Source organism: Phascolarctos cinereus, unplaced genomic scaffold (genome assembly GCF_003287225.1).
Source record: "Phascolarctos cinereus isolate Bilbo 61053 unplaced genomic scaffold, phaCin_HiC Scaffold_9;HRSCAF=440, whole genome shotgun sequence".
Taxonomy (NCBI): domain Eukaryota; kingdom Metazoa; phylum Chordata; class Mammalia; order Diprotodontia; family Phascolarctidae; genus Phascolarctos; species Phascolarctos cinereus.
The window spans coordinates 201,350,350-201,378,005 of record NW_027556402.1 but is presented as its reverse complement, the minus strand read 5'-3'; the positions used below and the strand labels follow the sequence as shown (position 1 = coordinate 201,378,005).

Below are 27,656 nucleotides of genomic sequence, written 5' to 3'. Positions count from 1 at the left end.
ACAAAATAGTACCCCTGAGATCCCAAAAGGAAAGGAAGTGGAGAGAGCACAAAACTGGAGAAAGGAGACCTGAATTTGGATCCCAGCTCTCATACTGACTAACATGCATCCTTTATCTTTTCTCAGTTTCCTCATCTGTAAAATGTGAATTCTTCTTCTAACCACTTACAAGGTCATGGGAAGGAAAACATTTTGTAAAGTGTTATATAAATGTTATTTATTCTTAATAATTCTCATCTATAGCAGGCTTTGTTTAAAGCATGAGCTAGAATGGCCAAGATACAGAGAAGCTAAAGTCTGCATGTGTGAAGAACAGCCACATGCACAAATAAAAAAATAAAATTAATATCCCCTACTATTCTTTTTTCCCCCACCCTCACTATTCTTGATTCATAATTATAGTCACTAGCCAAACAAATCGGTAGTTCCCTGTTGCCAAAAGAATAAAAATATAAACTCTTTCCCCTGGCATTTAAATTCCTCTATGATCCATTCCTAACCTATTCCTCCAGTCTTCTTTAACAGGGCCCTCTGAGATCAACTATCTACTCTTTGTAAATCTTATATATACTTAGTTATTTACATGCTGTCTCTCCCATTAAAATGTTCACTGCTTGAGGACAGGGATTAATTTTTTTCCCTCTTTTTTTGTACCCCCAGCACTATACCTGGCACACAGTTCACTTTAGTAAATGTTCGTTGACTGACCAATTTCATGCACACTGTTCCAATCTAATAGATTGTCTGCTGCTGCCCAACGAAGGCTTGAAACACACTCTCTCCACATCTCTGACCCCTGAAACCTTTCTTGATCTTCCAGGGCTCAGCTCAGCTGCCATCTCCTCCAAGAAGCCTTCCTTGATCCTCTCTAGTTGAAAAAAAGATCTCTTCCTCCTCACATTTTTCTAGAACATTTTGATTTCCATATCACACTTATTTGTGTGCAATGTGTATCTTCCCTTTCAGATGATAAATTTGTGGGGGGTTGCGATCGTGTTATTTTACTGTTCTGAATCAACAGTCTCAGCCCGCCACATACCGCTTGGGTTTATAAGGATTTGCTGAACTGAATTGAAAACATGAGAATCACATGTGAGAATGTTGCTAAACTTAATTGCTACTCTTTGCAAAACGCATCAAGAACCGGCTCTGCTGATTATAACAATGTTATAAACTTACTGTTTGTTCAAACCTTAAGTCAGTTAGTTAGGCAGCTCTCTTGGGGCTGATGCATGCCTCATCACGGTCTAGCAGTGACCTTGGGTTCTTAAAAGCACTGCCAAGGGCAGCAAGGATGTAAAGGATCTGTGACAGATTAAGTACTGGCCCAGTTCCTCCCTTCACAATATCATTCACACATGAGCCTTCACCACCAAACCTGAGGGCTTCAGCACCTCTGTCCTGGACTACAGCAGCAGCCTCCAAATTTGGTTTTCCTTCCTCGAGGCACCTCCTCTCCCTCAGATCTGGCCACTCAGACATCAAAGTAGTTCACCTAAAGTAGACTGACATCACTCTCCTAACTCAAAAGTTCTATGGCTTCCTCTTATCTTTAGATCAAGGGTTCTTAACCCAGTTTAGTGGCCTGATCCCTTAGGCAGTTTCGTGAAGAAGACCAGCACAGATTAATCTTTTTAAATGCATAAAATAACTAAGATCACAAAGGAAAGTGCAATCAAAATAAAGAACCCCAGGTTAAAAGCCCCAGCTTTAGATCAGAAGATAGAGAAAGGATTTATTAAGTGGTTACTTCATGACAGGCAAAGAAGGGCCCAGAATACAAACACAAGCAAGCAAGACAGTCCCTGCCTTCAAGAAGCTTCTATTAGAACTGGATGAGACAGTGCATAAAAAGGAGCTAGAAAAAGTGTGAAGGGCTTGAGAGGTAAGGAATTGCAAACAGGAAGGCTTAGAGATGCCCAGGGGGTACTGCAGTGATCTGGATTCAGGCAGCTGCACAGTGAAGCCCAGAGTGGCTCTGGAGTGGAGATCACAGAGGAGCTGACTGCCAAAAGATTCCCTACGCTGGCTATGGTTGGGAAGTACACCAGAGGTCACCTGGATTTGTTTGGTTTTTAAAGCCCTCCACAGTCAGAGGCCATCTTACCTTTCTATCCTCATTACATACATCACTAATCTTCCAATATTATGCAGGTCGGCCAATGATAAAAGACCTGCTTGATGTGAATTAGACATGGCATACCACAGCCCCTCTCCAGGCTATCCCACAAACCTGGAATGCTCTCCCCTCTATATCTTTGCCTCATTTCCTTCAAAATTTATGATGCACTTTGCTGATTCCCCCCAGTTGTCAGTGTCCTCCCCTCCAATATCACCTATTTATTTGTATATATTAAAATACTGTACATGTTGCCTTTTTTGAAAGAATGTAAACCCTCTAAGACCAGGGACTGTTTGATTTTTGTCTTTTCTCCCCTGATGCCTATCACATAGGAGTTATTTAAGAAATACTAATTGGTTTAGTGACCATGTTTGTTACCCAAGGATCAGGTTGGTTGTTGGAGGAAAAAAACCCTTTTTTTGTGGCAGCTAAGTGGCGCAGTGGATAGAGCACTGGCCCTGAAATCAGGAGGACCTGAGTTCAAATCTGGCATCAGACCAAACACTTGACACTAACTGTGTGTCCGTGGGCAAGTCACTTAACCCCAACTGCCTAAAAAAAAAAATTTAAATAATAACTCTCAAAAAGCATCTATAAAGTTGTAGAGGGGCTATGATCTGCACCAACAGTATTCACAATCACAAAACCAAAGACTTTTGCATCACTGAAGCTACCCTATATTCATTCCCAAGAGGCTACTTAGGCAGCCCTAAATGCAGAATTCTGTTCCATTCTTTCTTTGGGATTTACACTTCCCTCTTTCCAAACTCTCCCGTCAGCATAAGTAGTAAAGAGGTGGATCACAGACATGAAATCATATGGTCTGTTGCAAAGATTGAGAAGATAATAGCTGATATTAGTCCAAATGCTCCAGCACTGGGCCAGTAAAAAAGCCTCTCTCAGTTATGAGACTATCTGGCCAACTGGACCAATACATTTAGGTGCCCAAGATGTAAGGAGCTGAAAAAAATTTAGTAGAGATTTAGGAAGAGTAAATTTCACTGAAAATATCAAAATGGGCCTATGGAAGACAAAAAGATGGAGCCAAGATGCCAGTTACAACTCAAAAGCACTGTCACTCATGTATAAAGAGTTATTTCTCATAACTGCAGTTCAAAACACTGTTTACATTATTTCAAAATGCTTTCACTAATCTCTTTTGTAGATGCACACTTTGCATATGCATCATTTTTCTTACATTTCAGAAGTTAAATTGAAAGTTGTTTCTTATCTACAACTGTATTAATATATTCATCTCTTCATGAAGGAAAATGGATGGATTATCACCCCCATTTTACATATAAGGAAGATGAGGAACTGAAATGACCTAGTCATAGGTCATGTGGTTAAGTGACAGAGCTGGGAATCAAACCCAGGGTCTCTTGTGACTCCTGATCCAACACTTTATTTTGCTATACCAAACAGCCCTTCGAGATGCCACTGAATGAAAAACTAAAACTAACATACAACATTCGGTTCAGAAATATCTATCTGTCTCTAAGAGAGAAGAATGAACTCTGTTGATTCATTCAGCAAACACGAAGGATCTACTACCTCCATGTAATGCTAGGCACAAACTTCAAATGAGTACAATCAAAGGCAGAAAACATTCCCTCACTTTGTTCAAATCCCTAATACACCCATCCCTGGAGTGTGATGTAGGTTTGTATCGGCCCTGAAAGGAAGCAATGACTCATCAACTAGTCCATCTATTCCAATCTGACAGCTGAAGAAGAATCATATATACCCTAAACTCCACTCCACTCAACAAATACTAAGTGCCTGTAACATGTAAGGCTTGAGCTCAGGCAGGGCTAGAGTTACAAAGACAAAGACTAAACACGGTCCAAGCCCTGAAGGAGCTCATAGCTTCCTAAAAGGATATAACACTGTACAGGTCAATATAAAGGAACACAAAGTAATTTCAAGATGGAGAAAGTGGTGCTACTAATTTCGGGGGGGGGGGTGTCAGGAAAGGCCGGGAAAGGTCTCAAGGATGAAGTGGCTTATGAGCTAAGCTTTGAAGGGAGCTGAATATTCAACCAGTAGGTACTGAGGAAACATTCCAGACAAGGGGAGTCCCTTGGAAGGTGCAGAGAGGTGGAGAATGGAGTGTTGTTCATGTGCAATAGCTAACAGAGCAGTGTGGCTGGAACAGAGTGTATTAGTCTATCCACAAGGATTAATGAAGCATTTACTATCTATATGCCAGGCAATGTATTAAGAAACAAACATAACAAAACAAAAAGACCCTGTCTGCAAGGCACTATACTATTGGAATGGGGGAGAAAACCTACAAATAATTAGGGACACAGAAACTATGTAAAGAATAGATGAGGGAGTTGCTAGCCACCTGGCAATTGCCCATCAGCTGATGGTAATTAAACTTTTTACTCTTCTGAAAAAAAAAAGAGTAGGTAACTGAAAGGGGAGGGCACCAGACAGTGCTGCGGAAAGAGTACCCTGCAGGTGGGACTGGAGGTGAGATTAAAGGAAGCTCAGAGGTGGAGGTGAGCACTGCAGGCATGGCAGAGGCACACAATGAAACTGGTAGGATAGGTCACAGCCAGATTGTGAAGGGCTTTAAATTCCTAGAAGACATCCTAGAGGCAACCAGCAGCCACTGAAGATTTTTTTGTTGGGGTGTGAAATGGCCAGCTTCATGTTTATCATTATAACTAGGCAGCTAGGCTGAACAAAGTATGTGTGGGGGGAAGAGGGAAGTGCCAGGCTGGAGCTACAGAATGAAAGAGAGCATGGCCCGTCGGAGCCTTTCAGCATCCATTTTTTACAACAGAACAGTTTGGGCTGCCTACAGGCCAAAAGGTTGGAAATGGCCAGCAGGCAGGTAATGACTTGGGGCTGGAGTTCAGGAGTGAGATTAGGGTGGGCTGTCCCCAACTAGTGATAATCTGTCCCTTATAAAGACAATCTTAGAAATGTTTAGGCGTCTATGCCAAATCTTTTAGGTGGATATCTTGGAAGACACCCATGCTTTTCTAGAACATACACTCTGAGGATACTGTACACTGGCATAAAGGATGAATCCCCCAGTCTCACACAGCATATTTGTCCAAAATCATAAGATAACTTGAAGGGTTTCTCAGAGGCTACAAATTGTTCATTTATTCAAATTCCTAGTTTCAGAATTTCCTCTCACATGAACTTCTTACTTTGTAGCATACTAGAATTTCTTCATGAGAATTGCAGTTTTAAAACAAAGGCTAGGCACAGAAATTGGAAGAAGCTGGAAACTGCATTTCTAGGGTGTGTCTCATGCAGCGACCCATCTGGGTTTCAGTTGCATATGCAGTAGACAAACTTTAACGTTTGAATGGAATTTGTGTTCTCAAAGATGATAAATGCTTATTGCCCTATATCTCCCCCTTTTCTCAGCTAAATGTAAAAATACTACTACTACTACTAAGAATAAGTGGCCTACACTCTTTGCCTGTATTTCCTCTCTTCATACTCCTTGAGGGCAGGGGATGTTTTTTGCTTTTATTTGCATCCCCAGCACTTAGCAGTGTCTGGCTTAAAGGAAGAACTTAATAAATACTTGTTGATTGACTTCTTGAAGCCTGTGAAATACGGCTTCTTATCTCCTCACTCAACTTGGAACTGCTCAGTCCCAAGCTATCCTCATCCTTCTTTACCTCTCGGATGCATGTCTATCTCTATACTCAGACACATTCTCTCCTTTGTCTTTTCATGACACTTCTCTCTCCTGGTTTTCCTCTCACCTTTCTGATCGTTCCTTCTCAGTCTAATGTTTGCAGGTCCATAATCTGTATGGTGGATATATCTCAAAGCCTTCTCTTCTCTCTCATTTTGTAACCTCAACTCATAGTGACTCATGCGTTTAATTATTATCTCTCTGCAGATGACTCCCAGATCTAGATAGCCCAAATCTAGGCTCTCTCCTGAGCTCCAGTTCCATATTGCTAACTGCCCAGTAGAAATTAAAACTGAATGTCCCATAAACATCGCAAACACCACATAGGAAACAGAACTCATTATCTTTCTGCCATGACACACACCTCTTCCATATTTCCATATTTCTGTCAAGAATCCTACTGTTCTTCTAGTCTACCAGGTTTGCCTTTTGAACTCTTTTCTCCTTCACTCCACATATCCACGTACTTCTCAAATCTTGTTTTTTTCTACCTCCACAACATAACTGATCCCTTCTTCACTGCTCTGATGGAGGTTCTCATCACCTCCCCCCAAGTGTCTCCCTTTTCCAGAGCATTCTCCACTTAGCTGTCAAAGGGATCTTCCTAAAAGCATAGGTCTGACCAGGTCACATCCCCATTCCCACCTTCAATAAATGCCAATGGCTCTCTGTTGCCTCAAATAGAAAATCCTTTGTTTGGCATTTTAAGTCCTTCATAACTTGGTCCCTTCCTCCCTTTCTACTCTTACACCTTACTCAGCTCCAAATGCTGTAATCCAGGGACACTGGCTGCCCTCAATGTTTGTCAACCAAGACACTCCTCCAGACTCTGGGCATTTTTGCCAGCTGGCCCCAATGCTCAAATGCTCTCCCACCTCATCCCCACGTTCTGCCTTCCCTGGATTCCCTCAAGTGCAAACTAAAATGCCACCTTCTCCAAGAAGCTTATACAATGCCACATTATACAATTCCAGTGTCCTGTAATGCTAGTACCTCCTCTCTGATATTACCTCCAACACACACACACACACACACACACACACACACACACACAGAGTTCCTTCATGTTGTCTTCTCCACGTGAACTTCTTGAGAACAGGGATAATTTTTTCTGGCCTTTCTTTGTATGTCTAGAGTTTTAGCACAGTAACCAGCACAAAGTAGGTGCCTAATAAGATTGTTGACTGAATATCCATACCTCCACTACCTTGGCTGAGCCCTTCATCACCTCTCACCAGGAATATTGCAATATTGGTCTCCCTGCCTCAGATCCATCCCACCCTCACCCATACACACAGTTTTCAAAGGGCTTTTCCCTTAGGCCCCAGATCATGCTACTCTCCTACTCAATAAACTCCAGTGTTTCCTTGTTGTCTCTAGGATCAAATGTAAACTTCTCTTTTTGAATGTTAAAGCTCTTCATCTCCTTACCTCAAGCCTACTTTTCCATGTTATTTTCCCCATGACAGTCCAGCCAAACTGTCCTCCTTGCTGCTCCTCATACATGATGTTTCATGTTCATGCATGTGCACTGGCTGTCCCCCAGTATCTGGAGGGTATTTACTCCTCACCCCCACCTTAGAGTCCCTTACTTCCTCCAAGACTTAACTCAAACACTACTTTCATGTTCTTTTCTGATCCTCCCGTGCTTCCCAAGCTGTCAGCTCTCTCCCTTTCAAAACTACCTGGTATTGATTTTATATTTATTTGTACACATTTGTCTCCTAAGCTGCTTGAGGGCAGGGACTGTTCATTTTTGCTTTTATATCCCTAACACCAGCACAGGATCTGACACATAATAGGCACTTAATAAGTTTTTAAGTGATTCACTGGGGAAAAGCAGAGCTTGCAACTGTCCTTGGATGTTTTTTCACAGATATGACTTGGAAGGAATATCAGAGAACATCTAGCCAACTTGAAGCAGGATCTCCCTCTAAAATATCCTGACAAATGGCCATCCAGCCTCTTAAGAAAAGAAAAGAAGAAAAGAAGCAAACAAGAATTTATTAAACATCTACTATGTTCTAGGCTCTGTGTTAAGTATTTTACAAATATTGTCTCATTTGATCTTCACAACAACCTGTGGAGGTGGGTATAAAATGATCCTCATTTTACAGTTGAGGAAACTGAGACATAGAGAGGTTAAGTAACTTGCCCAAGGTCACAAAGCTAGTACATGTCTGAGGCTGGATTTGAACTCAATTCTTCCTGACTCCATTAGTGGGGCTCTATCTACTGTGCTACCTAGCTGCCCATTCCACTTTTAAACAGCTCTAATTATTAGGACATCTTTTTCTTATATCGGGTCAAAATTTGTCTCCACCCCTCAGCTTCTGGTTTTACCTTCTAAGGCCAAAGAGAAATCTAATTCTTTGGATAACAATAATTCAAGTAAGTCTTTTTTGTCTCTTGGCTAAACATACCCTGTCTTTTTGAGGCATAAGGTCTGAAACAACTCACTTTAGTGGATGGGCAGATAGGGGCTATCCTCTCTGGGCCAAGGGGTACCCACACCTGAGAGCAAAGGCCTAGCACCTCCACAGAACTAATCTGTTGGGGAATGGAAAACTCTTGCTTTGATTGAAATAATGACATGTACTACAACATTACAAATCAATCTGCTGCACAGTTATAACCAGAAATTGTACCCAGTACCCAGGAAATTAAGTAAACAAAATTCAACTCCCACAGAAAAATCTCTGGCTATAATTAATTTGTCATTTCCTGTATTTACAACACTGAAATCTTAATAGAGAATTATACTGAGTAAAAAAGAATTTTTAAAAGTACTTTCTTTTTTAAAATGTACTTGGTTGGATTTTTTAAAAATTTGATACTATATGCAAATATAAAGTTGTCATAGCTCATAAAACAATCTTTTATCCAACTTGTCTTTTCCTAACAAGTGTGACAAACAAATCTGGACCAAGAAGCCTAAAGGGTGGGGGAAGAAGCAAAGAAAAAACCCACCACAGGAATACCGTCTGAAATCCAAGGCCCTTGAGACTGATCCTTGAGCAAGGGCCTCTGAGCAAAGACCTGAGACCCACAGGACATGTGTCAGAGCCACGTAGCAAAGTGGATGTAGCACCCCACCATCAATTCTTCCCTGGCAGGGAGAAGACACACGCCTGTGGGATTTAAGTTCCTGGACATATTAAGGACATTTTACTTAGAATGCACAATTTTAATGTCTGTGGTTTTAGTCCAAATGCCATTAAATAGCCTTAAAAGATACATTTTTAAAGTATGTCCAAACAAACGGAGTAAGTACTTCCGGAGCAATTACAGGGCAAATTAGGCAAAGATTTCAAAAGCACCACCAGTCAGTTTACTCTACATTCTGCCAGTTTTACAAAGAGAAAGCTGGCCCTTGAGATCCACTAAAGAGAGCTGGTGAGTCACCAGGGAAGGCAATTGCTGAAGCAGTCCACAAACCTAACAATGGTGATTACCTTCAGTTCAAAACAGATAAATCAGTTTGGCATTTACTTTCCAAAGGTGAAAAAGGCAACACCTTGAGAATTTGTCAATCAACTTTCAATTATCTTGAGCAACACTGGTAGTGCAGCCTGACTCTGCAAAGACTAAGACTGTATATTCCATAAAGGGCAAAGCCCCTTGAGTGTTCATTCCTCTGGTTCACATAAAGTTATCCCTTCCCATGGAAGCTCTCCTACCATATACTGACACACACATAAGCGCTTAAAAACAATGAGGTACTTTTCCTTCCGAACAAGTGAATAAACTATTGTGGTAACAATGTAAAAACTCTGTGACATCAACAGAGGTAGCCTTCTGGAAAAAAGAAAAAAGATACATTTTTGTGATCTTCATTAACAACTTTGATAACTAAACAGGATAACTGTAATCGTGAATGAAAAAAAAAGTTTTCATCACTTATCTCTAACAGAGGGTACAAAAGTGACTTTTGGTGATGAATTATAATGTTATCATTATGTATACATAGTACTTTAGAGTTGACAAAGCATTTTTATATATACTCTTATCTCCATGAGTTCTCACAACAGCCTAGGATGCTGTGCTAGGCACAGCCTATCCAAAGAATCACAAAGATGGGTGCTACTTTGTTAACAGTGATGTACAATTTGAAAATTACTGGGTAGTGATGATTTAACCGTTGGCTTTGAATTATGAGATGTTTATAAAAGTTAAATCCATTCAAGTTACATTTCAAATGAGCTGGAGTGGCCATAAGCTTGAAAATAAATTTAAAGAAAAAAAACAACAAAACTTTCAAATAGTACTAACAAAGATTTTTAAAACACAAAGAATAAAACAGATTCTTAAGATTTCAGTTATTAAAAAAAATAATATGGGACAGTCAGCATGGCCCAGTCCAGTTTAGCTGGTTAAAGAGGCTAGGAGAGGATAGAGTGCTGAGGTTAGAAGGGAGGTGGAAGATGGGACCATGGCTCAGCTAAACATTTCTTTTCCCCCAGCTAACAAAGCACTTATTTTGTAAATGGACTGAAAAAAAAAGTTCAATTTCATCCTATACGGCGAAGGTGTGGTTACGGAATACTTTGAAAGAGAAAGAAAAGGGATTGGCAGTACAGCACGTGTTTTAGACACCAGAGAGCAAATTATTAAAAATGTACACTCACAGGCTGGAAAAAGCCACTTTGTTCAGTATATACATACTCCAGCGCAAAAGAGTAGATATCTCCTTTAGGAATAGTCACCTAAAATTGTACAATGCAGAGTAGTTTCCTACGCCTATTAGATAAAATACACTATATTATCTTAGCCTTCCAAGGCCCTCCCCAAACTGGCTCCACAACATTGCTCTAGCCTATTTCAGATTATCCCCTTTGGGGTAGTCTTTATTAGAATAAACTGGCTTATTGTGTTGTGTGGATTGCATCCTGCCCCCCCCCCCCCCCCCCCCCCCCCCCCCGCTATGTGCTTTGTGAAGTCTCTCTTCTATGTCTAGAAGGCACTGTCTACTCTTCTGGCTGCTGAAATTCTTCCCTTCCTTCAAGGTCCAGCTCTACTGCCACGTTCATGAAGCACTCTGAGTACTATGCCTGTGTACTTTTCTATTTTTGTATTTTAGGGCAGTATTTTGCAAACAAGTATATTAAATAGTAAGCCCATTTCCCCCTCCCCTCTCCAATGCTTTCTTGTTCATTTATTCACTCATTCCCTATTTCTAACTCCTCCATTTCCAATAAACTGTCCCTGAGATACTCTCACTTCCAAGAAAGGTGTTTTAGATACAGGCATTCTTCTTGGGGGGCTGGCTTCAAACCTTATCTTAAGAGTTACAAGAAAGGGAAGGAAGGGGTGGGGAAAGGGGGAGAGAGAGAAAGAGAGGGAGAGACAGAGATGCACACGGAGGGAAGAAGGGTTTAGATTTCTTAAAAGTCTAGTTCTAGGATAAGGCCATACATACTTAGCAGTTTTATGCACAACCTTAGAGTTCTCAAACAACAGATGGAAATTCTAACTTTTCATTTTTTTCCCCCTGTTTTGCAAGAGCCTGGTCCCAGAGTTACAGTATGTCTTTAAGGATTAAACAACAACAGATAGATGCTAAGAGATAAGTGTTTATGATAAGTATTACTAATGACAACCAAATAAAATAAGTATTATTTAATGGCAGTTATCTTTTCTCATTTTATAAGCCTAAAACTATAAAAAGTTGAATGGATAAATCTTGGTTTCAAATTATTATAGAAAATACGTGTTATAAAAACTAACCTTTTCAAATAATGATAAGAAGTATGTTTCTGTTTCTTACTTTCCAAAATTTCAGAGCCAGGTCAATTCCCTTTCTTTTTGGCACCCCCTTCCCTGAAGTTAGGCCAAGTGCTTTGGCCCCTAGCCAAGGAAAGTTCTAGCATTTAACTGAGGCAGCACTTCTCGGGTAGCTTCTCTGATACTCTCAAGAGAACAATTTCTCTCAGTCTAGCCAGGGAACAAATGTATACTATGAGGGTAAAGCCTTAGAATAAGACACGTCAAAAATGTGGGGTTATGCACACAGTAGGGGTTGTAGGAAAAGGCTAGGGAACGATTTCTGTTTTGTAGATCCCTTTCACATTAAAGGGGGCAAGATATCAGGCAGGGGTGAGTCCTGCTTTCAAGCCTGCCATGCTACTTTTATTGCTTGCTTGCTGCTAGAGACCACTAAAATCCTGACACCTGCAGCTCAGAAGCTGCAAAAGGAAAAGTGGTAGCATGGGACAGGACAAAGAGCACTGAACTCACTGGACAAGAGTTCAAATCTGAATTTAACACTTATTAACAAGGTGACCTTGGACCTCAATTTTCCCATCTGTAAAATGGAGAAGTGTAGTAGATGACCTCTGAGGTCTCTTTCAACTCTAGAGCTATGATCTCATAACCTTGGGCAAGTAATTCAGCCTTTTCGGGCCTCAACTTCCTCATCAGTACATTGAGGGAGTTCGATTAGAGGACTTTTCAGGTCTCTTCAGGCTCTACATTTATGATCCTAAGATCCCACAGATCTAGGATCACAGCCCCAAGAGTTCACCTGTGTGCTTTCCTACCTGCCCCCTTAAACACTCACAAAATAAAACAATTCACTTTGTGCCAGGCCAGGAAAAACAAGTTGCAATTCTTTTGAGCTACCAATGGTTTCAAGTGCTTAAAACAACAGCAGTACCATAAAGAGCTGGGTAAAAATGATCAAGCCTTATCCCATATCACTTAAGATGTTCCATGTATCTGTCTTATACCGACTACTCTCAAAAAAATCCTGATTAAATATAGCTCCCATGCTGATGCATCTCTTAAATTTTAAGCCATTTCAGTCAAATGTTCCCTTCCTGCAGGGGCCCAAGTCTTTATTTGTATAATGCTCAGGTTTCCTTCCTTCTGTGACACAAAGGCAGTGAAACTGCAATGAAGAATGCTGCGTAAGTACAGGAGCTGTCTGGTAACACACTATGGTGTGAGGTCTAATGCTGATCTCCTGGATAGGGGACATTTTTTTTGAACTGAGAGCCATGACTGCTAGCTCCACTGTGCCATGAATTTTATAACTTAAAAAAATGTTAAAAGAACAGATCTGAGATTACTTGCCCCTAACAAAAGATTATATTTCTTAAACATAAAATAATGCTAAAGGAAACAGGGAAATAAAAAGTTGCACCAACAAAAGCTTTAAAGACATGGAATTTTGGAGCTGGAAGGGCCCTTACATAAAGCCTAGTCTAACTGTTCACTTTAAAGATAAAGTAAGACTCAAACAGAGGCAGAGAAATAAATAGAAACAGTTTACAGTATCCTAAATGTATTCTGTTCTTAGATTTGAGGATCACAGAAATCATTTGAGATCAGTTACTGTTCAAAGTCTACTACCATTCTATTTCTGCTAATTACACACATAAATAATGGAAAGTGGGAGGAAGTTATTGGCCACTGCCTGGAGTTAGTTATTACACAACTTTTAAATATCAGCGCAATTAAAAAAAATCATAATGCCTGGGATTAGAGTTCAATTCTATCCAAGAACTGGAGAATAGCATTAGTAAAATAAAATAATGTATTTAAAACACTTTATAAACCACTGAATAGTAGAAAAACAAACTATTAATGAAAAAGCAGCCTTTAATGTGTGAACATGGTTTTAAAAGGAACACATTGAATACTGTAAACAATATTTATTTCAAGTACATCTACCAACATCTGTTCAAAAAGACTAAATTGTGTTGCATTCTGTTTGAGTTTTTAAATTAAGAGTGAAGACATGACTTTTACCAAAGAATGGTTTCTTTAGAAAAGTAACTTCCCCTTCCTCTCAGCTCCCTCCCCACCCCCTTCAAAAAGTTCTTGTAAATGCCAGGAAAAAACATGGGGAAAAAAAATCAGCAACTTCAAAGTCTCTTTATAAGGTTGCAGGTTAATTTTATAAGTTGGAAGAGTTAAATGGAAATTGGTGGTTATTATTATATTAACATAATAACAAAAGCAGATCATATATATATATTACATTACAAAGTGCTGATTAAAGTAAAACATCTTAAAGCTAATATGATTCCCAGAAACTTTTTTTTAATATAAGAAAGTTGGCAGGTAATATTACTATGTGTGACTAAAAGGTTTAATCTAAAAGCACTAAATTATATTTAGAATAGTGGGAAAAACCTCAGGGAAATTGTTTTTACATTGATATTAAAATTCATATTTGTGAATTTATTTTCCAAAAGGCAGTCAGAACGATAAAAAAAAATGACCTAGTTGTGCTTCTGTCTTCTGCAGTAAGGATTTAAATCAGACTTGGATGACTTGGCCGTTTCCCACTGGAACATACTGTAGCAATGATGTTAAAAATCCCTGGATGTTAACCATCTGCAAAATGACTGCAGTTGCTATGTGCACATCTAGTACTTAGAGTCACAGTTACTTGGCAAACACCATTTCTGCGATGCATTATTACAGAGTTATAGATTTTCAGGCTGCAAGGGGCCTGGGCATCAAACATATCTCACAAATTCGGTTGTTTGTCCCAATTCGCAGTTAAAAAATAACATAGCAGGAGAAGTCAGTCACAAGAGTTCTACCGGCCTTATTCTTTTAAGAGAAGCTAAAAGGATGATCCCTTCTTTGATGGGTGCTCGGCTGTCCTCTAAAAGCGAGCATTTTATTTTTTTTTTCAAAGCAATGGTTACTGAAATGCACGGATAGCTTCCAAACCAGAATGACATTTAAGGCTACAACAGGTGAAATTTTTACAAAAGTATTCACCCAGAAGATGGTTTCCGAAGATACTCTGACTCATTATCAAAAAGGCAAAACCGACCATCTGCTTCCCCAAACTATTTTCAAAACAAAGAAACACAATAGACTGAATCAAATCTGGGCGGCAAAATAAAGTTGTTTTTTCTGCTCTCTCCCAAGCTCGCCCTCTTTGTGTCTCGCTCGCAGTCCAGGGTCTCTGCCCAGTGACACCCAGGCCCAGCACCGGCGGTGACAGCCCCCGCCCCCCCACCCCCGGAGCAGCAGGCGGGGGAGGGGCTGGGCACTGGGAGGGGTGTCTAGGCCCCAGCCCAGTCCCCGGGCTCGGCGGGACTTCCTGTTTCACACGGAGAGAGCTAGCAGCTCCAGGCGCCGACCCGCCGCGGCCGGGCCCCCTCCTGGGCCTGGGGCCTGCAGGATTCCGCAGTCACCATCCGGGTCAACCCTGGGGCTCGACTTGAAGGAGGCCCCACGGCGGCGGCGGAGCACGCCCCCCTCCCGGCCCCAAGTCCAGAAAAAAGGGTTCTCTTAGTGCCCCAACCCCCTCCGCCTTGCGCACCCCCCCACACACGAACACACACACACACACACACACACACACACACAACACACACACACACACACACACACACACACACACACACACACAAAGCCAGCGGGCAGCTACAGCAGCGGCTAGAGGCGCAGGCAGGGAGAAGGGAGGAGGAAAGGGGGGAGCGAGGAGGGAGGGGGAGGGGGAGCCTCCTCGTCCTCGTCCTCGTCCCCGGCCCGGCCCGGTCCCAGCAGCCGCAGCCTCGGCGGCCCGCGCAGGTTTCCTGCCCTGGCGCCGGGGCCGAGGTCGGGCCGGGCCGGGCGTCTCCCCGGCTCGCTCCGCTCCGTTCCCAAAGGGAGCCCGCCCCCCGCCCGAGGCCGTAGTCCTTACCGAGAGGCAAGCCCTTGTTGAGCAAGTGCGAACTTCCCATTGAAAGGCAGGTCCGGGGGCGCGGAGGGAGAAGTTGGGGGAGTGAGGCTCCCGCTGGTCCGCAGATGGCGGCGGCCGCTCCGCTTCTCCCCGAGGCGCGCGCCCTCGCCCCCCCACATGCACACACTCCCCGCACACGGCCTCCCTCCCTCCCTCACCCTCGGCCCGAGTGCGGCTGTCTCCTCTGTGGGAGAGGCGAGCGGGCGGGGCTTGGCGCGAGCAAAATTAATCTCTTGTTTCCAGACAAGAAAGCCCGGCAAAACAGGCACGGAGGGAGAAAGGAAAAGGCAAGTGAGACCCAAGGGAGGGTAAGGCGGACCCGCCCAAAAGCGCCCGCGACCCCCGGATAGGATGGTCTCCTTTAAAAATAGGTCAGTGAATGACAAGAAAAACAAATTTAGTAGCTGGGGGAAAAAAAAATATGGGAGAGCTTGCTGATGTATCCAGCACCGAGCCCATACTGTAGGCATTTCAAAGGATTGAATCTTACACAGTGACACTTAACTATTATTGAAATCAAATCCATAGAGAGTAACTAAGTATAAAAAGCAATTCTGTCCCTAAGAAAACATGGTATGCAGTTTTCTGGTAAATCCTTGGCTACAATATTGTAGTCCAGTGCCTTGCCCCTCCTCTTCGAACTGAAGTTAACATTAAAAATACATCTTCACAGAGAATCCATAAGGAAGTTGACAGACTGGGGGGGGTGAAGGAAACCACTGAATGTTGGGCTTTTAATGTTGTTACTTTGTGACAAAAGGTGACTGACTACCGCTAAATAAATCTACTCCCATTCAGAAAAAGCTTTTCCTCGTGATCAGAAAACTAATTAAATGGTTCCCCACCCTAACTACCTCCAACCACCCCAGGATAAAAGTGACTTTCTTCAAAATGAACCAAGCAACAAATCACCTCTGAAAGTCACAAACTCAAAGTCAAGAGGATGTGAGTCCACAGCCAAAGCAAGCATCAAGATTACTCCACGAAAACGCTTGGTAGAAATAGATCTGTGCTGGGGTTAGGAGAAAAGGTAGGTTACCAAATAGTGCAATGGATATCAGAGAGCAACTAGTAACAGAAAAAGCCATTGTGCCTAGGCTCCAGGAACAAGGCCCTGCTCCAGAAGTAGGCCCCTACAGAAGATTAAGTACTGTATATACTTAATAGTATACGTATATTTTTCTTTCTAATCTGTTTCAAGAACCTCTGGACAGTGCAATGGTCAGTCATGAGAAACAGAAGGGATGGGTGCTGAAGAATGGCTCTGGTAGAGAGTTGGGTGAGGGAGGGAGCAGAGTGTGGTGGAAAGAGCCCTCCCTGGCTTCCAATACAGCCTCTGATTTTACTACCCGTTTGACCTTGGACAAGTCGGACAAGCCTCCCAGGGCATCAATTTCCTCATCTGTAAATGGGGGTGGGGGGAGTGTGGACTAGACATCACCTGATGCTCCTTAGAGGAAGAGACTCAACACTGCCTGTCCTCTTATTTATTTTTACAGAGTAGGAAACTGAGACCCTGAGAAATTAAGTGACTTCCAGGGTCATGAGTGGTGATAGCAGAGCAGGATTCAAAACCAGATCTTCCGAATCCAAATCGGAGGCTCCTTCTTTGCCTAGGGGTGTAGAGGCAGCAGAAAATTCTGGTGACTTGAACGCTGGGACACACCCTTAACTTTAAATTGAATCACAGGAGGCATCGGTTCCCTAAGTTGCAGTCCAGTGCTGCTCTCTCTCTTTTGGAATCCTCCCTTCATTAAAGCGATCTGAACACTCCCCCCCCAAATAAGCAAAACAAAACCAAATCACAACAAAACTCCATACAGTGAGTGAAACATTACATTTCAATCCAAAATGCGATCCTCCAAAACAGGAGTAACATGTATGAGGTCCGCTGCACCTCCATCAGTTTCAGGCAGAAACTGTTACTTCTGTGAGGTTCTTGTGAAACCGCAGGTAACCCCCCTTCCCCCATACCGACCGTCGCAAAGAAAGCTTAGGGGAGCTGACGAGGAGAAGGTCGAGGACAGAAACCGAAAGATTGAGTTCTCGGAGCTCTCCAGCCAGGCTGGGTCAGCTGACTTGTATAATGCAGTACACACTAAACTGTATGTAGAGGAGACCGAGCCAGAACACAATTCACTCCCATAATGGCCGGGCACTTCAAGGCCTAATCACTTTCAGGGGCCCCAAGAGCTGGGCCCTAGAGTCTCTCCAAATCATCAAGTGATAAATAATTACTCATCCTCCTCGAACCGTTTTTCCTTTCGCTAAAACGCATGCCTAAGACGAAAGTTTGGGTGTAGAGTTTCTTTTTGACCCTTTGAAAACTTTATGTTCTAAAAATTTCGGGGAATTGAAAGACCTTGGCATTTAGACAGGCGTGGACTTAAAACCTGTGAAACAAATCTGCTGAGGCCAAACTGCCCAGCGAGAGAAAACAGCCCAGCCCTTCCCCTCCCTCCTTCTGCAACATGCCGCTTTCAAAGAGCAGGCCTCGAGAGCCAGTGTCCGAAGGGCTTGGGGGGGAAGGGGGGAGGTAGGCAGGCAGCCGCCCAGCTCTGAAATGTGCACCCACGTCCTGCAGCAGGCCCGCTGGCAGACTCCTTCTGCTTACGGAGGGCGGTGGGCTCTAGGAGAAGCTACAAAGAGAGAATGAGAGCTGTTTTCTCCTAGAGTATAATTTTTATTAAAGAGTTTGATATTTTTAAAGTTACTTATCTAAGAAAGAGCAACTCAAATACACCATTTTGGGGGTGTTTCTTTTTCTGGTGAGAAATGGATACAAAGTATGGAGCAGATTAAAGGCGGGGACCCTTTTCTTTCTTAGAGGAAAGGAGTTCACCATGCACTGATTCTGCCTCCTGGGTTACTGTATGTCATTTGAATGACTGTTGCCAGCTCCTTTGATTTGATTTAATATATGTGTATATATGTATGTTTTTAATCGGTTGAGCAAGGTAAGAAAATACCGATTAACTATCAGTAATGTTTTGACTTCCTCTCAGGTTCACCACACGTGAGCGTTTTACGATGCATTTACTTAAGGGTGTCCAATTCTACCAAGGAAATTCCATATTTTGCAGTTGTAATTAAATCTTACAGCAGTATAGCTAAATTAGCTAAAAGAACACTGTTTCAAATTGAGAATCAGAAAGAGATAATGCAAAACTGTAGCGTCTGAATGTATATCAGGATTACAAAATAGCTTGTTAATATGGTTGGCTACACACTGACAGGGAACAATGCAGGATGTGCTACCCCACACACAGAGAGACAGTGGCTTTCCCCTCTATGGCTAAAAACTGAACTCCTGGGATGACCTACAACAGCAACAGAAAACTAGCATCACATAGTTAATTCAGATTAAAAATCTGATTAAACTATAACATAATTGGGGAAGCACATATTGATCTGATCATGCTGTGTGTGGTTATTTTAGGTAAACACTGACCTAAAAGTGCAATTGTTGGTATAATGGGAGGGAGAAAAAGGGGTATGGTGCATAATATTATGACAAGGGGAATGCTTAACTGATAATGGCACTATGAACAGATGGAAGCAATGATTAATAGATTTTTTGTTCCTTCTCCCATATCAAGGGAAAAATTCCAAATGTGGTCATGTTTGCTCTTTTCATTTTTACTTGCAGGCAAAGGCCTTTGGCCCAACGCCTTTCTAAACAGAAACTTCCAGACTGCCTCTGATACTTTGCTAAACCTGAGCTACAGACTGAGGGCACTGACTTATCCCAGCCACCAGAACCTTCTTCCTTATGTGGGACTGGAAGGGACTAGGAAAAAATACAGATTAAGAATAAATCTATTAAAGGCCTTTGGTCTGAATGAAGAGGAGGCCCGTCTCTCAAGAGAATCTAAGCACAGGGACAAAGTGACATGAGCATGAGGCATTCCTGGACCTTTGGAGATAGAGCTCAAGCAGTTACCTAGGAAAGCAAGCCTATCAAGAAGACTATCAAGTCTTCTATTGAGTAAGTAATATTCGACAACTGATTGTGAAATGCTTATTTCTGTAACAAATATCGAGTGAGCTTTACTATAATGGAAACTGCAGGACTTTCAATAATCTTGACCATCATCACATTCACTTATATGACTTCCCAAATTAATCAACTCTTAATAGCCATTTTGGATCCTAGATAATAAAGTTAAGAGTATTTTGTAATGCACTTAAAGATTCATTTATGAGGTGAGGATTAATTTTTTTAAACTCCAGAAAACCAAATGGCTCTAGAATACTATTACCATAAATGTTATTTCCTAATGATCATTCTTTTACTAAAAAATATTTTACTGATGTCTTTTGTTTTTATATTACCTAGATTTCTTTCAATATACTTACTCCTTCTCTCTCCCAGAAGTCATTCCTTATAACAAAAAGAAAAGGAAAAAGAAGAGAAAAAAGTTCAACAAAGCTTAGAAATATATTGAAAAAATCTAACATTATATGCAATGTTCCACATCCATGGATTCCAACCCCTGCAAAGAGGCCCTATCTTTTCTTTTGGGTTAATTTGCATATTATTTTCTTGGCTGTTTACTTCCTTCTGTATCAGTTCACCTGTCTTTACATACTTCTCTGTATTAATCACATTTATAGTTTTTAACAATAGAGTAATGTATATTTATGACCACAATTTATTTACCCATTCCTCAATTGATGGAAATCTACTTTGTTTCAAGTTCTTTACTGTCACAAAAAGTGATACTACAAATATATTGATTTATATGGAGCTTTTCTTTGTTGCCAGTGGAGTCCTTGGGGGTATATTACTATCCGTGGAATCTCTGGGTCAAAGGGTGTGCACATTTTAGTCACTTTAGGTGAATAATTCTAAATCCCTTTAAAAAAATGGTTGTTTCAATTCACAGCTCTGCCAAAAATGTATTAGTATGCCTATTTTTACACCAGTCCTCCAACACTGACTGTTCCCATCTTTTGTAGCTGATGACCATTCTTAAAAAATTCACAAGGATGCTTTATATATTAAGTGTCAATATAATAAAGTAGTATTGAACATTTCTATTAGTAATGTTATTAACAGTAGATGCTAAGCATTAGAGTTCTAGCACAGATATGCCTGTATGGTCTCTGGCCCTTCTAGGTAATGGCTTGAGAAATAGGCACATAAAATATAGTTCTGTTTTAACTGAACATTTTTGGATTCAGTTAACATTAAAACATGGCATGGACATGTGCTGAATAAGAAAATTACTTAAGGGAGAAGACTATGGAACATGGCCTACAAAAGATGTCATGTAGATGGACAGTCTTTATTATCTAGAGACTTTATAGCTTCCTTTTCTCTGCCTTCTCAAACTCCACACTTACACAGAGCACCTACGTTCAGGCCAACTAGGTCAACATCATCTCCTGAATGATGATGGCTTTTGGCATCATAAAACTGACTCCATGGGGACATTTTAAGTTGGACAAAGAAGAACCCTTGGACTACAATCAAAAAGAATACTTACACAGTAAAAACCAAACTTATAAAAGGAAAACAAAGTTATATTTAAGAAATACAAATGAGCTATTATGAAAACAGAACAGCCTACTTCTTTCCCCACTGGTCTGAGCAACATGTGATGCACTATTTGATTTATTAATCACAAATAAAATTCTTTGTAAAGCTAACAGGACCTTTGGTTCTTTCTTCTCTATCCATATTAAAATACAAGTTCCTTGAGGGCAATCATTGTTTCATTTTTGTCTTTATAACTTTATTGTCTCATGCTATGCCTGGCTAGTAGTAGAGACTTAATGAAGGCTTTCTGAATGAATGAATTCAGTAATCATCTCTGGCAATCATTCTTCCATCAGGTCTCAAAGGCATTTCCTCTACTTCTATTTCTTCTGTCACCATTCCCACAATATGCTCCCTAACAGATTTTTAAAAAATATATCTATTAGGATTAGACTAGTGCTCCCTAAATGACCTCCCAATGGGTTATCTATCACAGATATGTCAAATGTCTGTAGCCCCTAGGCCACATGTGGTCTTGTAACTGGTAAATAATTAACAAATAAAAATACAATAACACTTAGATAATATCACGTTTAAAATGACGCCAGTATTTACAGAAGCCTTATGCATGGGTGGGTGGCCCCTCATTTCTATCTGGGTTTGACACTCCTGATCTACCACTGCCTGAATTCCCTTCTGCATAGAACCAGTAGCTTAATCTTCCGAAAATATCCCTTTCACTATATCATTGTGCCTTTTGCTCAAACTAGTCAATGGCTCTGATGGGCCTACTGACCAAAGTCAGTATGATTCTGAAAGAGAATCTAATGATCGACTAGAATAAGCCCCTTATTTTAAAGGTACAAAAATGAAAACCCTTAGCGAGGTCAAATGACCTGACCAAAGAAACAAAGCTGCTAAGCTACAGAACTGGGACTCAGTCCTGGGTTTTCTGATTCTCAAGACTAGCATTCTCTCCAGTGTAGGATGTTGCCTCAAACCTTTTCTTGGCATTCAAGGCCTTCTACAATATAATGCAACTGTACTGCTTAGACCAGGACTGGGGAACCTTCAGCCTGGAGGCCACATGTGGCCTTCTAGATCCTTGGGTACAGCCTTTTGACTGAGTCCAAGTTTTACAGAACAAATCCTTTTATTAAGGGGGTTTGTTTTGGGAAGTTTGGATTCAGTCAAAGTGCTGCACTTGAGGACCTAGAAGGGTACATGTAGCCTTGAGGCCACAAGTTCCCCACCCCTGGCTTAGACCTTATCTTTCTCTACTTCTCCTAATGAAACCCACCAATCAAATAAAATGGCTTTACTCAATGTTTCTCCATTAAACAGTGCTTTAACTTGCCTCAGTGCTTTTGCTCCCTTCTTTTCCTACCCATCCTTTAAGGTGCAGCTCAAATCTGACTTCTTCCTGATAGTCTTTTCTGAACACACTGGGCTGTGGCATTTCTCCTCTGAACTTATTATAAGTCATTCATCTGGCAATCAATCCTGTATTACCTTGTGATTTCTCTTCCATTATTGTTTCCAACTGCTATTTGATTTAGTTCTTGTACTGCTAATGTTTGATGTGTGTCTCTCTTATGTCCCATAGTATGAAGCACATTGCTTGGCATGTAATTGCCCATATTTATAGTCTAAACATTTTGTATTGGTAATAAAGTGCTTTATCTAGATCCCATCAATTGGTCTTCAAAACAACATTTTAAGGTAGGTAGTAGAATCATTTCTATCTTCCAGATGGGGAGACTAAGGATCCAAGAGGTTAGGGATTCACCCAACCAAGGTCATATAACTAGTGATTAAAACAAGCTTATTCCAAATCTGAATACAAATCCAATATTCTTTCCATATCATAATGTCTGTATACAGTAGGGATCTCATCTCAATTAAACAAACATTTATTAAGTACCTACTGTGTGCAAGAAATTGTACTAGGTGACAGGGAAACAAAGACAGAAACAAAATAGTCCCTGACCTCCAGGAGTTTACGTCAAGTTTCCATTTCCCACTTCACTAACTACTTTGGTCTTCTTGTTGCCTACCTCCCCATCCCCAAATTAATTTGAATGGTCACTGGTCCAGAGGCCCAGCACATAGAAAGGCCCAATGTGGAACACATAGAAAGGGAGAAGAGAGAGCAAAGAGGAAAGTGGCAGCACAGTCTCAGAGCTGAAAGAGGATCTGGCAGGCATCAGGTCTACATACCGGCTAAGTGGGCCTCCCATCTCCTGACCTTCCATAGTCATCTAGCTTCTCTGTTGGAGGGCCTCTAGTTAGGAGGACCTCCATATCATTCTGCTGATTCTACTTTTGGAGAATTCTAACTGTTAGGAAGCTTTTCCTTAAATCAAGCCCAAATCTGTTTTTCTGCCACCTTTGCCCACGGTTTTCCCCTCTGGGGCCAAGCAGAACAAGCCTAAGCCCTCTTCCACATGACAGCCCTTTAAATGCTCGAAGACAGTAGTGTATTTACTGCCTTAGTTCCTCCCCTCTATTCAGACTCAAGCCTTTACACATTAGGAGTAGGTCCTATGTATAGTCCTTGAAATCCCAAACTCCGGACAAAGGAGTTATTGTCGAAAACCAGCTCTGTCCTTTGGCTAGCAGAGCAAGAAGTGTTAACCTTTCCTTTGCTGGAAAAGACTCCACAGCAAAATTATCCCACCAAACTTCACTGTTAGGCTAAAATGCTAATTCAAATATTAACAACTCCATGACCTAACAAGTGAATGTAATGGGTCCCATTGCTGAAAGGACTGACCCTTCATGGTTTTGAGCTGACACAAAAATTGCCATTTTCATTGGAACTTTTTTTTTTATTCTCAAACTTGGGAAAGCAAATCCCTCCCCTGTCTTTTGCTTTTGCAACCTTCCCACTCCCCACCCCCCACCGGCTCCCAACTATGGCATAATAATCTTCACTTCAGGGGCAGCTAGGTGGCTCAGCGGACAGAGTCCCAGGACTGGAGTTGGGAAGGCCTGAGTTCGAATCTGACCCTAGACACTTATTCGTCGTGTGATACTGGGCAAGTCACTTAACCCTGTTTGCCTCAGTTTCCCCATCTATAAAATGAGCTGAAGAAGGAAATGGCAAACCACTCCAGTATTTCTGCCAAGAAAACCTCAAATAGGTCATGGAGAGTCGGATATGACTGAAAAACAACTGAACAACAGAGTGAAGACGGAGCACATTCTAGGCCTGGCAGAGAGGAGGTGGCTTAACCAGAATTCCATGGGTAAGAACAGCAAGCATGCCAGTTTGGCTGGACTACAGAGTATGTCAAGGGGAGCAATGTGTTGGATATAATCTCAATCAAACCCAGATTCTGAAAGACTTTAAATGCAAAGCAGAATAGTGTGCATTTTATCCTAGAAGCAGTGGGGAGTTAAGTGAAGCTTCTTGAGCAAGAGAGTCCAATGGTGGTTACTTAGGTCTGTGTTTTAGCTGGTAGCTGAGCAGAAATTGTATTGAAAAAGGAAAATGAATTGGGAGGTTGTTGCAACAGTCTAGGTGAGAGGTGAAGAGGGCCTGAGCCAAGGATGGCCACGTGGATGGAACAAAACCTTCACAATGGTTCGAGAAATTCAACTTGTATGAAAAACTTTCATTATTGTTACTAAAGTATATTTTAGTAATATGTAGGGTCTTTGTTTTGTTCATACTCACAGAAAATTTGCAAATGTTACTATGGCACACTACAATGTGCTAAAGTGAAGTGAGTCAACTACATTTTATCTAAAATCTTAGAGTCATGTACAAATGCTGGGTACCCCGGCAGAGTATGGTTCAAATAGGAAATGAAAAGAAACTAAAAACAAAAATAAAAACAGAGGAAAAGAATTCTCTCCTGAGCAAAGGAACATTCAAGCTACTCTGCCATTTATCAAGTACCTTTGATGTCAATCTCTCTTGGAATTGTTAGAAGTCCCGGTTCCTAAGCTGGGGGTCCAGAGTTGGAGCCTCTAGGCTGTGCAACTGAGAAAGTATTGGGAGCGTCTTCCACCTCCCAACATCTATCATCTTTTAAGCAGTCTGGAAGGAAAACCCTAATTTGAGAAGTGTTTCTTTTTATACTTGCAAAACAATGTTCAGATTAACAATATTTTAGAGCTAGCATGTAGGGACCTTGGAATCTAGCCTAAGAATCAAATTTTAGAGAGGTGGACATTAAGTCCTAAGCAAGTTACGACTTACCTAAAGTTACACAGGTAACAAGGAGCAACTGTGGATAGAGTACAGGGCCTGGAATCAGAAGACCTGAGTTCAAATCCAGCCTCAGACACATACTAGCTCAATGACCTTGGGCAAGTTGCTTGACTTCTGCTTGCTTCAGATTTGTCAACTGTAAAATGGGATAATAATAGCACCTACTTCCTAGAGTTGTGAAGATCAAATGAGATAATGCTTAGCACAGTGTTATATAAATGTTAGCTATTGCTATGATTGTTGTTATTGTTGTTATTAGGAAGTTGTGACTTGCCTAAGGTCATACAGGTAATAAGGAACAACTAGGGATGCAAGTAATAGAACACTGGGTCTGGAGTCATGAAGAACTGAGTTCAAATCAGGCCTTAGATACCTATTAGCTCTGTGATCCAGGGCAGTCACTTAACCTGTTTGTTTGGGGGTTTTTTTTGTTTTTTTTTGTTTGTTTGTTTGTTTTGGTTGTTTTTTGGCAAGGCAACTGGGGTTAAGTGACTTGCCCAGAGTCATGCAGCTAGTAAGTGTTATGTATCTGAGGCCAGATTTGAACTCAGGTCCTCTTGACTCCAGAGCTGTTGTGAGGATCAAGTGAGATAATAAAAGTAAAGTATAAGCACAGAGCCTGGCACACAGCATGTGCTATAGAAATGTTAGTTATTAAGGAGTAGATTCAAGATTAAAATTCTGCTCCTCAGATTCCAAACCTAATATTTTTCTATAGTTGTTTATCTTGTTTCAAAATATCAAAATGAACTGCATTAGGAATTGCAAATTCTATTTAAGGGATATATATACTAAACCAATTCTGTGGATCTCTACAGCTTAATGTTTATAGCACCTTCATAACTTTTTTAAAAATAATATTCCATTTTTTCCAATTACATATAAAAACATTAGTTTTTTTAAGAAGTTAAGTTCCAAATTCTCTCCCTCCTTTACTCCGTCCCCCTTCCTTGACACGGCAAATAGTTTGTTATAGGTTATACATGTGCAACCATGGCATCTCCATAGCTTAAGAGGTGAATTACATCATCTGACAAATAAAGCATGTTTATCCATACCACATATAAGAGTCATATTTAACCCCGAGCAGTATACATTTCGACTTTCTTGCCCCCAACTTCCATGTTCAGCTCCAGGTCACATAGTTGCTAAGTAGCAGAATCTGAAATGAAACCCAGAGCTCCTGATTCCAAATCTGTCCAAACTTTGATTAATCTTTTGGGGATTTCAAATATTTTCATTTGAAAATTCTTCTCTCAGATCCCAAACCACAACAAAACTACAGACACTACATACACATGGGAGAAGCTGGGCGGGCTGATAGAACTCATCAGCCCTCATTTGGCCAGCTGCATGACCCTGTACATTCTGCATTTCACTTCCCACAGGGGCCCTTAGGAAACTACTATTGAAGAATCTCTTAATCATCCCTCCCCCTTCTTTCTGTTTAATTTTAATCTCCTAATGGATTCTGATTCTAGAAAGGAAGCTAAGGGGACTTCATGATCTGTTGGTAAACAATTAAAACTTAAAGTTAGTTAGACTTGGCTAATATTAATTTTAACACCATACCATAATTTTGATTTGACAAATCCCTTCAAAAATAAACTGGCTAAAAGGTATACTAAAGCAATAAATGTGTTAATTAATTAGATTGGCTATCAACCAAAAGATGGAGACTTTCTGTGAAAGACTGCTTGACAGCTCCAATAAATCAACAAGCAAAAATTAAGCAGTCCTTACTATATTCTAGCTATTGTGCTAGATTCTAGAGATAGATGGAATCAAGCAATCCCTACTCTCAGGGAGACAAGGAGTACCTATCTAATTATATACAAAATAAGTTTAGAGAGAATAAATTCAAAATAGTTAAATACAGAGCAGTTTGGGAAGGAGATAGCAATTGTAGGTATCTGGAAGAGCTTCATGCAGAAGGTGATACCTGAATTGTATCGTAAAGGAAGAGAGGAATTCTATGAGTCAGAGATGAAGGAGCATATTCTAGGCATCTGGGTTGAAAAGAGCAAAGTCCCAGAAATGGAGATGAAGTGTCTTGTGTGAACAACAGAGAGAAGGCCACTTTGACTAGATCACAAAGGAGACTTGTTGGGGAGTGAGCGGGGATGAGGAGAGAGGAAGAGAAAGTAATTTCCAATGAGGCTGGAAAGATAAATAGGAATTAGATTGTAAAGGGCTTTAAAAATTAAACAGAGGAGTTCATGTTTTATATTAGAGCCAATGGGAAGCCACAAGAGGTCACTGAGTAGGGAACTGACAGATTTGCATTTGGAAAAGTCCTAGGGCAACAATGTGAAGGATGGACTGTATCAGGGAGAGATTTGGAGTAATCAGACTGATTAGAGTCTATGACAACAGTTCAGGTGAGTAGTGATAGGGGCCTGAACTAAGGCAGTAGGTATATGAGGCGAAAGAAAGGGTTGTATGTAAGAGATGCTATGG

General features: G+C 41.1%; 1 protein-coding gene across 6 annotated transcripts in view; it reads right to left on the bottom strand.

The window, feature by feature from the left end:
• CTBP1 (C-terminal binding protein 1) overlaps positions 1-27,656 on the bottom strand; it is a 441,341-nt gene that overhangs the window by 89,436 nt on the left and 324,249 nt on the right. The window contains exon 1 of one of the 6 annotated variants that reach the window (XM_020992255.2): positions 15,451-15,642. The exons of 4 other annotated variants lie outside the window; for them this stretch is intronic. Coding sequence is in view for 1 of the 2 variants with exons in the window: in XM_020992253.2 (XP_020847912.1) it covers positions 15,451-15,490 (40 nt within the window). In the remaining variant the exon portion in view is untranslated. Of the gene's footprint in view, positions 1-15,450; positions 15,643-27,656 lie in introns of those variants that run through there. One more of the 6 variants, XM_020992253.2, reaches the window with a different exon arrangement.